This window comes from Drosophila arizonae, chromosome 4 (assembly GCF_054131065.1).
Source record: "Drosophila arizonae isolate 15081-1271.41 chromosome 4, UAZ_ARI_1.0, whole genome shotgun sequence".
Taxonomy (NCBI): domain Eukaryota; kingdom Metazoa; phylum Arthropoda; class Insecta; order Diptera; family Drosophilidae; genus Drosophila; species Drosophila arizonae.
This window is the reverse complement of record NC_142924.1, coordinates 26,443,242-26,456,840: the sequence shown is the minus strand read 5'-3', so window position 1 is coordinate 26,456,840 and position 13,599 is coordinate 26,443,242. Positions and strand designations below refer to the sequence as shown.

The window sequence follows — 13,599 nt, the reverse complement described above, 5'->3', positions numbered from 1 at the left end:
ATCCCGTTGCTATTGATTTGTCTTTGCGTTGTATTTAAATTTCCAGCCGCTACACTGGCTTTTCTTTGCTATACGGCGTTATAATAATAATGTGATTTCGTTTTAGCTACTTTTAATTGAAACGATGCAGTGGTGATGTAGGCAGAAACGCCGGCGATCTTTATTTTAGATATTTTGACATGAACATGCTATTCGGCTTGGGTGCGAGTTCAAATCCCGCGGAAAACTCTTTTTTGTAAATTGCAAATTTTTGTTATTTTAGCTTTTTTATATTTTATTAATTTTATAAAAATGTTTCCTTCCGTGTTAACAATGCCTGTTAAGCCTCTACAAATACATAAATAGATGGCTGACGTATATAAATGGCGCAATATGGGCACTATAAATTTCGATTGCCACGCCCCTAGTGGGTGGAACGGGAAAATTTTAGCACTATAAATCGGAGATATACACGAGTATGTGTTTTAAGTCTCTAGCTTCAATAGCGCCGAAATAGATTACGTTCATACGGAGAGACGGACGGACAGCAAGACGGACATTGCACAAAACCAATATACTCATTTCACTTTCGAGAATGAGTCTAAAAAAATTACGCTTCTAGCTTAATTTTTAGACTTTATGCCGCCAAAATCGACAAATCGCCCATAATGGACTGGTCTAAACTTATCATATGTCCATTGATTGATGATCGAAGTTGCCGTGCAGCGGTTGATTCGTTTCAGCAGCTAATTCCTTTCCGCGGTCAGATGGATGACGTCATTAACAATTCGCATATCAAAATCAGTGGAGGAGCATGTTTCACATATTGAAAAGAGCATTTTAGAGAATTTACATTTTTATGAGAAAAATTACACAGGTGTTCACGCATGAACATATGAATATACGAAGATCGAATACATGCCTCCGACGCACTCTACGACTAGCAGGTAGTGCGCTGGGAAAAGATAAGGGTCACTTGTACAGACTCTATAAATAGACAAATGGACACCAACCCTTGCAACCCCAGAGTCAGATATGTAAGAGACGAATGCTGAGCCTTACAACCTCAGCGATAAGATAAGAATATGTAATAGACCATTGCTGAGCCTTACACACTCAGCAATAGACGCTGATTTAAGGGTTGAAATTATGCATGAGTCTGGGTATATAAACCCAGGCTCAGAAGAATAAAGATCAATACGCAACTAAACCCCATTAAAGTCAAGTGTATTCATTCACAGGGTTATTTACAAACAAGATTGTAGCTAATAATAAAATATTTTATTGGATCCCCCATATTCCAGATATATACTTTATAAAATCCAATACATCTATCATATTAATTGTTTTCGAACAAAGGTTATTGTCGAATTGCATAATAATTTCATAATTTCTTCCTGTGAAAACAGCTGAGAAATAGGTTTTAATGCTTCATGCTCTTTTTTTAGTTCTTCAAGAACGTCCAGACTATAATCATTAGAATTAAGTAAATGATAGCTTTAAGGATTTGATGCTGCCAATACAAACTGTGAAGCAAAAATATTAATATTTCATGGTAGCTAATAAAAGTGACTAGAAACATTTTTACCGATTCCATTTAACTAATGCTTTTGGTATGGTTTCCAATGGATCTTTTAACAAGTACTTGCGTATGCCACGAAAATATTGCTGAAGATAAAAATCCCAATCCAATTGGCGCATATCAAAGAAGAATTCGGTCTTATCAATGCTCGACATTCGACTCCAAAGGCTCTGAACATTATCAATATGAAAGTCCCAATCACGAGTGGAGAAATGGGAAATCACATTTATGAATTTATGTATCTTCTTATAAGTATTAAGTAATCTGCAATTTATGTAATAAATATCACGCAATTAAAAAGTTATACATTGACATACATACACATATCTGTACTTACCGTGGCTCTTTTCCAATGCACAAACAAAGAAAGTCAATGAAAAGCGCAGGTAAATAATGGAGAAAACATATTGAAAGCATATGGGATACTTTGTTAGTGGCATTCGAATAGCACAGATACCAAATTGCTTTTGATGTTGGGTACATTAGACCATATTTTGTATTCTTTGTTGTGAATTCGCCCCAAGTTAACTGATTCTCGTTGGGTGTGCAAAAGTTATACACCGGTATATCTGCCAAAAATTTTTTAGCACTACGATGATAGTTGTTGAATGTAAAAATATCATAGATACATAAATCAATGAAGATCGATTTAGTTTCACAAAACATTACTTGTGCCTTTCATATATATCCCATGAAGCAGCTATCATGCTGTTTACGCAGAAGTCCACTGGAACCATGTTCGCTAGGGCTTTTGGATTGCACTGTAATGTGCGTATCAACTATAAGGGAATATTTGTACATTAATTTCTTATTGCTAAAAATGAATAATAACACAACATAAAGCATACCCCAGTGCCTGCTCCGGCTATTGCTCCAGTTGGCCCATAAAAGTTATCTATCCAGCCACTCACTGGTTCTTGATAAGTCGATATTACTAGGAAAAAATCAAATCATGAACAGTATTTAGTTGGAAATGATCACAGTTTTAAAAAAAAATAAATGAAGAAGCATACCAATACCAGGACGAAATACGCCAACAGGAAGTATACCAGTGTAAACTCGAATGACGTCCTCAGCAACGGCTTTTGTAAAGGTGTACGTATTCGGCCATTTTCCCAGGAGACTGCAATCGAACAATATTTTTTAAATTACTTTATTACCTTATTGATTAGTTAGGATACTTAAAAATATAATTATCGAATGGCAATTGTCATTTTAGCAAAATTAAATTGACTAAGTATGAATCAGTTTAAATATGAATTAATATAAAACTAGTATCGTTATTCAATTTATAATATAATTACATGGATGTTACATAATCCAAGAGCTTATCGGGTATATACTCAGCCATTAGCATTAGACTTTTGGGATTATTCTGGGTCGAATATAACTTTTCTTCAATCGTTCTTCGAGGGCAATGTGTGTACGCCGTGGATACGTGGACAACACTTTTCAGCTTTTTCATTTCCTTGCAGAGTTGCATTATATCATATGTACCGTGAACATTTATTTTAACAGCGCTTTTCAGTTTCTCATCAAATCGAACAGTCGCAGCCATGTGAAACACAACGTCAACGTGGTCTATTAATAATTGACGATCATTACTGTTTAATCCCAAGCCAGGCTTCAGACTGTAGGTTAAAATGAAAAATATAATATATATAAATAGGTTTTATAAAACTAATTTTCAATTTACCAATCGCCTGCAATCGCTTTTAAGTGCAAAGTATACTTTGTAGAAACTTGTTTAAGGCTTTCAAACACCTGAAATTAGTTTGGTTTAATCAATAATATAAATTCTAAGTAGAAACATAATATTTACCGGATCCGCAAACATTTCATCCAATCGAGCATCTACACTTTCGTTATTTTTAGTACGTACCAGCAAATATATTGTATTTAAAGCAGGGCACGATGCAAGTAGTTTGTTTATTAAGACTAAAGAAAAAACATTCAAGTGTATCTTCTTCATTCATCAATTTTACTTACTCTTTCCCAAAAATCCGGTTCCACCCGTTATAAATATATTCGATTTGTTAAAAAACTTTCGTATATTTGAGTATTCCTCATTTAATATTGAAACTGTGTTCGATTGATACATTTTCCTAGTACTACAGTTGTAAGAACTCACAAAACTGATGAATTAGGCTATAAATTTTATTAAGTATTTGTTGATTGTTATATTTGTATCTTAAGGGGACTCAGATTATATTTAATATATTATCCAACATACTCAATAATTGGAATTAAAAAAGAAACCAACCGCCTCTAAGCAAGTGTTGCAACTCTCTTGCTGTGTTTTCAATCCTCAGCCGCTTCGCATGTTTAACTAGCAAGTGTGAGTGGCATTGTTCACAACCATTTTCCCATACTCTTAAAATCAACATTTTAAAATGCTTTTAATTTTTTTTTTTTTTTTCAATCTTAAAATTGAGACAGATCTCATATTAAATATATGAATATTGGACGATGTAAAAATTGCGTACCTAGAAGCATCATAAATTATTATAAATTTGTGTATAAAATATTATAAAAATTTGTTTAATAATTAAAAACAAAAATTGACTACAAAAATTACAAACTATGCGATAAGTATTGAGATATTCGTTCATTTAATTATTTGCATATTAGTTACATTATAAAATAAAAGTACAGTATATCCGATTCGACTGGCCAATGTTAAAAAATATTATTTGTTTGTGTTGGTCATACTCACTACGTTTAATAATCACTTTCACTGAATGCTGCAAAAACCTGATATTGAGCTGTGATACCGGAAGGCACTACACTGTGCTACTGTGGACAACACGTGGATGTTTCGGCATAAAACAAGAAAACTAGGCTTAGATCTTTAAGCTTTCTTTTTATTTTTATGACATATTTGTAGTTAGGTGGCCTTGATCTATTGAGCAATGAATGCATTTTTTGACCTATGGGCGCAACAACTGTGCAATGCTAACGCCAGCATGCCATCAATTTGTACTACTGTAAACATATAGGGATCATCGAACTTCTTCGCTATCGCTTATTTGCTCTCTTTCGTATATTCCAAATAAAACAAAAAATATACATAAGATAATTACAGCATTAAGCTTAAGACTTAAGACTAAAGACATAAGATAATGTATATATTTTATAACTCGTCATGCGGGATGAACAAGTTGCTAAGTATCTTCATAATCTTCCAAAAATAAATATATTTATAACGTTATGTTATAAATTTTAATAGGATACATAATAATAATCATTAATGTATATATGGTATTTACCTAGGTCTGTTGATTACGTGTTTTTTTTTTTTTTTACTCTTCAGATATAGTTAAGTTAATATAGCTTTTTAAAATATAAATATTAAAATATCAAAATACAGCACATAAATATGTCTGCAAGATTTTTTAAGATTATTGTTATGTTATGTTATTGTTATGTGGAAGGAGACGGTGATAAAAATTTGTAAAATTATAAAAAAGGTAAAAAATAAATAACAAGTAAAAAAGCTCTAGTCGAGACTGCTCGACTGTGAGATTCTTGAACCCTTCGAGCAATAGCTATTTCAATCATTTTTCGCGTCTTTCTACTCACACAAGACACACGCACACACACACAAGCTCACACACGCACACACACACACATTTTGTAAATTTTAGTTATTTTTTAATTTTATAAAAATGTTTCCTTCCGTGATATCAATGTCTTTTAAGCCTACTTATGTGTACAAATACAAAAATAGATGGCTGACTCATATAAATGCCGCAATATGGGCACTATAATTTTGATTGCCACGCACCTAGTGGCCGTAGACTCCTCCAGTTCTTAGAGCCAGCAACCGGTAACCTAAATGCAAAATTTGAATTCTTATGCTCACAACATGTGAAAATTACAGGGTATTTTTCGATATGCCACGCCCCTAAAGAGGCTTAAAAATGATTTTTGATGCGTCGATAGAAGAGGCTGACAGTAACTCAACTATCCAAGTTAAACTGTAGGAGATATAAACTTTTGCAATTTGCCACGCCCCCTACGCGAGTTATGCAACCAATGCAACCAAATTCGCTCATGCAAATTGCACAACCAATTGCACTTGTGCATGGGAATGACAATAATGACCAGCTCAGCATAATCATGCAGAAATATTTAAAAAGAGATCAAATTACCAAAGCATAAACAACGTAAGCGTCTTCGCCGCTTCCGTTGTAAATGCCCAGCTAGCAACAACAAATGTAAGCAACGTATATATAAAACAAAACAACATATATATATATATATATAAACAGGCATTTGCATATGCCAAGAAATACTTTACAGTTAGTCTTAAGATTCATTCCGAACAGAACAGAAGTTCTTATTATCAATAAAGCAAGAATTATAATATCTAAAGATATTAATGATTAACAGTTTTATTCTGCTTGTGGATCTAAAGATATATAAAGTATAGTGCAAAACTATAACTGGCGCAGCCGAATCCGAACAAGTGCGTTCTGTTTAACCGAAGTTAATCCGCATAAACAAAAAGTGCGTTCTGTTTAATCAAAATAAAACCGCAACAGTAAACTGATTCGTGAGTTAACAATCAACTCAACAAAGTGAAAACTTTATGTACCCAAGGTACTCAAAGAACAAAAACATTATCCACAAATTCGACGAAAAGTCAATTATGGAAGAAGAATTTCAAAATCTAAGAGGAGTCATACTCCAGCAAGAAGCAGCGCTAAATCAACTCCGACAACAACAACAACAACCAAACCAGTGGTTGTCGAACAAAGATATTATTCAGCAATTTCGCCAACTACGACAACTGGATGATCAACATGATGTGTTGGCCTTCATCAGATCCGTTGAATTCCTTATGACGCTATGCCAGGGAAACGAGCTGTTGATTCAATTCGGCACCAGCATCGTCGCCAACGAAAAGGTCTCGGGAGCAGCAGCAGACTACATCTGACAGTTGGGGATGGAACCAACTTGGGAGCAGATGAAGACGAAACTAATGGAGCAAATGCGGCCGAAGACGATTTACGAGGATGTGTTCGACAGATGCAGATTCATTAAAGTAAGTAGTTTAAGAGAGCTGTTCTTAGAATTCGAAAAAGCAAAATGTGAAATAAATAAAATATACATGTTTGAAATATATGAAAACGATAAAGTAGATAGAGATTTATTGAATATATTAATAAACAAAATAGACACCCCATTCAGAATTCATGTCGATCAAGGAATTTCTATGCATGCTCTACAAACAAAATATTCAAGCATTAAAGCACTAGATCATCCCAGGGCTATATCACAGAGATATAGAAAATTAACAATTAACAACACTCACCAGAAGCAAAATAACGCTAACACTATTATTAACACAAGAACTAACACTAACACTAACACTAATACCAACACCACATACAACAGACCAAGTCAAAACGGCCAGCCCCCTAATAACAACAAGAACACTGGTCAAACAAATCAACAGCCAGATAACAGACCACAACTCAACCAAAAGCTTAGACCAAATTATAACAACAGAAACAATGGCAAACAAGAATGTCTCATATAAGCGTTGATACCCAAAGGAACGATTCCACTCCTATGGAAATCGGAACTTTGGAAGAAAATCAGGCAGAAGAAGTAAATTTTTTGATACCTAGGGCAAACCTACCCATAATAACGTGGACAATAGGAAAGGAGGAAATCAGATGCTTAGTCGACACTGGTGCAACGACAATCATCTTAAAATCAAAAGTTCTTGAACACCAGTACCCAAAAATTGAACTCACCAGACCTTGCTCTTACAAAACTCTTAACGGTGTTAATATTGTAAAATACGCCGTAACCACACCTTTCCCCAAAGAAATTCCCTACTTAGGAACACTTCAGTGGAAACTTATAGATTTCCTAAACGAAAATTTCTCAGCAATAATAGGGCAAAACTTTCTAAAAGCATTCAAAGCTCAAATAAATAATACTGAACGATACGTACTATTACTAGACAAGAAATTCTATTTTTTAGACTACGAATATCCAGAATCAATGCACAACGCTTGTGCTCTGCAACCTATAAACATAGATGATATACGAGACCGTCTCAACATCGAACATTTAAATGACGAGGAACGCCAAGCGGTCGAAGCTCTACTTGCGGAATCCGATGATCTATTTTTCGGGAGGGGGACGTTTTGTCAGCAACAAACCAAATCTCCCACGAAATTATTACTACAGTGGATAGGCCCTTATATTCTAAAATATATAGATATCCCCAAATCCACGAAAAGGACATAAATAGACAGATAAAAGAAATGCTTAAGCATATTATAAAAGAAAGTAACTCCCCCTATAACAGCCCCTTATGGATTGTTGAGAAAAAACTCGATAATTCAGGGTCAAAAAAGTTCAGAATTGGCATCGATTACCGCAAATTGAATGAATTTACGGTCGACGACAGATTCCCAATTCCTAATCTTAATTCTTTGCTAGATAAACTGGGTAGATCAAAATATTTTACAACCCTCGACTTAGCGAAAGGCTTTCATCAAATTCTCGTTAAAGAAGAGGACAGACCAAAGACAGCATTTTCAACACCGTCAGGTCACTACGAGTTCATCAGAATGCCGTTCGGTCTCAAAAATGCTCCATCGACATTCCAGAGACTTATGAACGAAGTCTTGAAAGACTATATTGGCGAAAATTGTGTCGTCTACATGGACGACATACTAATCTTCAGCACATCCCTTCAAGAACATATGACCACATTAAGAAAAATATTCAAAACTTTAAAAGATGCCAATTTAAAAATTCAAGTAGATAAATGTGACTTTCTAAAGAAAGAAACGCAATTCCTTGGTCATATCTTGACCACTCACGGCATCAAACCGAACCCAGATAAAGTAAACATTATTCAGAACTTAAAATTACCCCGAACTGCAAAGTAGATTAAGTCGTTCCTAGGAATGACAGGGTTTTATAGAAAATTCGTTAAAGATTATGCAAAAATAGCATTCCCTATGTCAAGATATCTGAAGAAAAACATGACAACCAACACCGACGACCCAAGCTACATAGCAGCATTTGAAAAGTTGAAAACATTAGTTACAAATAGTCCAGTCCTACGATACCCAAACTTTTCAAAAAAGTTCACTATCTGTAATGCAAGCAATTTCGCGGTGGGAGCAGTCCTTTCTCAAGAAAGTCGCCCAATTGCATACGCATCCCGAACGTTAAATCAGCACGAATTTAACTATTCAACCATAGAGAAAGAGCTCTTAGCCATAGTGTGGGCCGTAAAATACTTTCGACCATATGTTTATGGTAGAGAATTCAACCTCGAGAGAGATCACCAACCATTAAAATGGCTGATGGCTAAATATACAGGCAAAGACATAAGCCCAAGATTGCAGAGATGGCTCATCAGTCTGGGAGAGTACAACTTCCACATAGAATATATAAAAGGGAAATGTAATAACATCGCTGACTTTTTGAGTAGAATTAGAGAGGACGAAATAAACCTAATAGAAGTTGAGTCCACGAACGATGAAGACAACAGATCCCTAGCAGCTCAATCGATTCATTCTAAAGAAGAGGATCAGGGTTTCGACATGTCTATACTAGAAACAGCAGTTAACAGATTCAATGTACAGCTAATTTTCACAGAAAGGAAACTCGAAACCACCGTACAGGTGTTCGACAAAAAGAGAATTTACATTAGCAAGAAAGACATAGAAGACAACCAAGCAATAAACATCCTCCGACGAGAAATAACAACAGGAAAAATAGGAGTTTATTCACACCTAAGTGACCATGAGTTCTACCAATTACAAAAAATAGTAGCGAAGGAATACACTTCCAAACCAAAAGTAAAATTTGTAAAGTGCACTAGGTTCGTTAGGGATATCGAGTCGGAAGATGAACTGCATACCCAAATAGCCTTATTTCACAAAAATGAGAGTGGCCATTGCGGGATAGTTGCCACTTATCAGAAGCTTAAACTCGAAATATACCACCCTAACCTTAAGACCCATATCAATAGAATAATCAATAACTGTGACGTTTGTAGTGGTGGGAAATACGATATAAATCCTATAAAGAACAACTTTTACTTTTACAGAAACACCAAGAACTTGCAATGAGTCAGTACAGTAGATACATACGTTAACTCAAAACAATCCTTTATATTATTCATCGACAAATTCTCAAAACACGCCACTTGCTTCCCACTTAACGACAGAAATAGCGTCACAATCGTAAAACACATTCAACAATTCTTGTCAATAAAAGGAGTGGTCCATAAATTTGTCTTCGACAACGAATTTAATAGTCTTAATGTCACAGAATTTCTAGAAAAGGAAGTTATAGAATACCATACAACTAAACCAAACAGTCACACTGGCAATAGCGACGTCGAAAGACTTAATAACACACTAACAGAAAAAATTCGCACACTAAACATAGAAGCGAAAAGACCAATAATCGAACAAATGGCTAGAGCTGTATACTTTTACAATAACACATACCACACCACCACGAAACCCACACCATTTGAAGTACAGAATCACAAAGTAGATCACTTGAAATTGTACGAAAAAATGTCAGCAGAAAAATCTAGAAAAATAGCAAAACTAAATGATAAAAGGGAAACCTATATGGAGAATAGAACAGAGAGATTTATTAAGAATTATAAAAACCTAAGACATAAAGAAGAACCCAAATTCAGAAAAGCTAATTTACAAAATATCCATACAACAAATGTTAAAAGACCTACCAAATTTCCAGGTAATAATAACAATCGTCATCATGTTCCTGTTGCCAGCACTGTCGACAGCAATGATCAATATAACCCCAATCCTGGCTGAAAACGGTTTTGTATCACTAGGGGAGAGCACAGTGGAACTGGTGAACAATTCTAGAATGGTTCTACATATAATAAATACGCAAGAAATATTAGAATTAACAAACATAATACAGAACAATACAAAAATCTTAGTTAAGCAAAACAGACATAGGTTGGACGCAGAAATAGAAACCATAAGAATTAAAATAAGATCAATAACCCCAAACCCACTAACAAGACAAAAACGCGGTCTCCTTAACGTTATAGGGAAAACTCAGAAGTGGCTCACCGGCCTCATGGACGATGACGATAGGGAAATTATTATGAATCATCTCCTTAACAATCAAGAAAACGAACACAATATAATAAAAAACATTAACGAACAAGTAAAAATAAACAATGACCTTCAGAAATCCATTAACACCTTAAAAGGAGTAATACTAGACGATAGGGAAAAAATAACCAACACTCTTAACAGCATAAAAACATTCAATAATATAATTAAAACTGACATTATGTATCACGACCAATTACTAAACCTTAAATTTTTGCACGATAAAGTCGACACCATCTTAGACATAATAGCGTCAGCTAAATACAACCTCTTTCATCCTTCTATACTAACAAACGAAGAATTCACACTCTACAACATAGACTTCTACAAAATTAAATTAATCCGCATGGGTGTCATGACTCACGAAAATAACATAATCATTGCAATTAAAATACCAACTAACATCATAACAACCACAATATTTCTGATAACCCCACTAACAAATAAATAAAAGAATCGACATGAGTCCCGAAAGAGTGGTAAAAATAGAAAACAAAACTTACACATACGATGAACACAAAACAATAAATGAACTAAAATTAAGTTCTAACTGTACCATTAAGAATAATTGTAGAATGATAGAAGACATAGAGTTTAAGATGCAATTAATAAATGAAGGCACATTACTAATAAGCAACGCAGAAAATAAGATAATTCAATATAATTGTAATGAATCCACCAATAATGAAATATTAAAAGGTAACTTCCTTGTAGAATTTACAAATTGTACAATCTTCATTGACCAAACTTACTATAAAAATAATCAGGAAATATACATACAATCGTTCTCTGATGATGGAGAAGAAGAAAATTCATTTAACTTTACAGAAAAACAAACATTCAAAGAAATCATATTAGAAGAAATAAAAAATACTAAAGCCATAAAAGAAATCAGAGCACAAACAATAATTTCCAATAGCTTTGGCATAACATCAATTGCTCTTGTACTCCTCTTCATAGGAATATATATCTATACAAAATGTAAAAGAGGAATCCAGGAGAATCCCTCATCAAAAGGGGGAGGAGTTATGCAGCCAATGCAACCAAATACGCTCATTCAAATTGCACAACCAATTGCACTTGTGCATGGGAATGACAATAATGACCAGCTCAGCATAATCATGCAGAAATATTTAAAAAGAGATCAAATTACCAAAGCATAAATAACGTAAGCGTCTTCGCCGCTTCCGTTGTAAATGCCCAGCTAGCAACAACAAATGTAAGCAACGTATATATAAAACAAAACAACATATATATATATATATATAAACAGGCATTTGCATATGCCAAGAAATACTTTACAGTTAGTCTTAAGATTCATTCCGAACAGAACAGAAGTTCTTATTGTCAATAAAGCAAGAATTATAATATCTAAAGATATTAATGATTAACAGTTTTATTGTGCTTGTGCATCTAAAGATATATAAAGTATAGTACAAAACTATAACTCGCGCGGACATATATCTACCATAGCTCGTTGGCCTTGGGTGGTGAACCCGCGTATATATACAAAATTTCAGGTTTCTAGCATCAATAGTGTCCAAAACATAGCCGAATTCGATAAATCACTATATCTTCAGGTCCGATTTGCCACGCCCCTAGGCGTAGATATATAATTTTTTTCACCCATCTTTATAGAACTAAAACATTAGCTTACGTGCAAAACTTCAGCATTTTAGGTTTATAACTTTAGGAGATACAGTTTTATCCGATTTCTCACGTCCCCAATTGGCGGATATATCCGACATAGCTCGTGATCTTGGGTGGCCGCCGCGGTCCTACATACCAAATTTCAGCTTTCTAGCTCTTCAACAACCATGATTTCTGGTATATCGGAAAATGCATTTTCCGATTTGCCACGCCCCTAGTAAGCGGATCGGGAAAATTTTAGCACTATAAATCGGAGATATACACGAGTATGTTTTCCAAATTTCAAGTCTCTAGCTTCAATAGCGCCGAAATAGATTGCGTTCATACGGACAGACGGACAGACAGCATGACGGACATTGCACAAATCCAATATACTCATTTCACTTTCGTGAATGAGTCTAAAAACCTTATTAAAATCAGTTATAAAATTATATCTCCTACATTATTGGAGCTAGAGTTAAAATTTACCCCCCACACCTATATTCACCCGCCCACCATCACCTTTGTAAAAGGCGTATTTCGAGTAATAAAGACTTGTGTTTTAGCAACTGCATGCATATCCATGTTATAATCATTATCTCAAAGTTTCATGAAGATTGTCTATCGACAAGAAAAGTTATTAAACAATTAGTAAACCAACACTTCAACCAATGCGTGTTTATGCGTGCATGTGTGCATGTACATCAGGGGATCTTATAGTCGAGTAGTATCGACTAGAGCTTTCTTACTCTTTATACCCTGAAAATGGGAAATCGGAGGATAATCGTTTTGTTAAAATGTAATTAGCAGGCAGAAGGAAGCGTGGCGGACCTACAAAGTATATACATATATTATTGATCAGGGCAACGAGCTGAGTCGTCTATGCGTCTATCTGTATGAAGAAAGAAAGTATAAGAGCTAGAACTTGAAATTTTTTTAAAAGTCCGTATATATACCGCGTATATCGCGTTTATCTCCAAAAATCGATAGCTTGTCTCGTTATTTTGTTATCGAAAATTAGTAATAAAATTATGTATAAATGTTACATCTTTGGAGCTATAGGGGCAAAATTTAAAATGTTAGTTCATATGTATTTTATAGAATTTCGGTTTTTGTTATAATCCGCCCCTTTACCAATAAAAGGCGTACTTCAAATACTAGAGACTACATTTCATGGAGATAGCCTATTGCCATGCGTGCGAGCCTATGTGTGTCTGGGAATGTGTGTGTAAGTTTCTTTTGTAAGCAGAAAAGAAGCGA

The 13,599-nt window shown here is 34.6% G+C and overlaps 1 protein-coding gene across 3 annotated transcripts; it reads right to left on the bottom strand.

Annotated features, from left to right (window-relative positions):
* Nucleotides 1–1,238: 1,238 nt before the first annotated feature.
* LOC108612450 (fatty acyl-CoA reductase wat-like) lies at nt 1,239–13,509 on the bottom strand. Of its 3 annotated transcripts, none has more exons than XM_089468622.1 (11): nt 3,795–13,509; nt 3,551–3,709; nt 3,384–3,499; nt 3,258–3,325; nt 2,866–3,192; nt 2,575–2,684; nt 2,410–2,495; nt 2,231–2,340; nt 1,899–2,150; nt 1,568–1,825; nt 1,239–1,505 (listed from the first exon to the last, which is right to left on the bottom strand). In XM_089468622.1, exons 2-11 carry the CDS (start codon nt 3,660–3,662, stop codon nt 1,424–1,426), a joined length of 1,521 nt encoding a protein of 506 aa, XP_089324748.1. In that variant the 5' UTR covers nt 3,663–3,709; nt 3,795–13,509; the 3' UTR covers nt 1,239–1,423. The 3 variants fall into 3 exon arrangements, with proteins under 3 accessions (XP_089324748.1, XP_089324749.1, XP_089324750.1); XM_089468623.1 differs by having other exon boundaries at nt 3,825–13,509; XM_089468624.1 differs by having other exon boundaries at nt 3,384–3,415; nt 3,551–13,509.
* Nucleotides 13,510–13,599: the final 90 nt, after the last annotated feature.

Coding starts and splice junctions, on each gene's coding strand:
- LOC108612450 (XM_089468622.1), bottom strand. CDS start 3,662: ATGTATCAATCGAACACAGTTTCAATATTAAATGAGGAATACTCAAAT. Junction 3,193..3,257: donor AAAGCGATTGCAGGCGATTG/GTAAATTGAAAA, acceptor TTTAACCTACAG/TCTGAAGCCTGGCTTGGGAT. Junction 2,151..2,230: donor GATATATATGAAAGGCACAA/GTAATGTTTTGT, acceptor CTATCATCGTAG/TGCTAAAAAATTTTTGGCAG.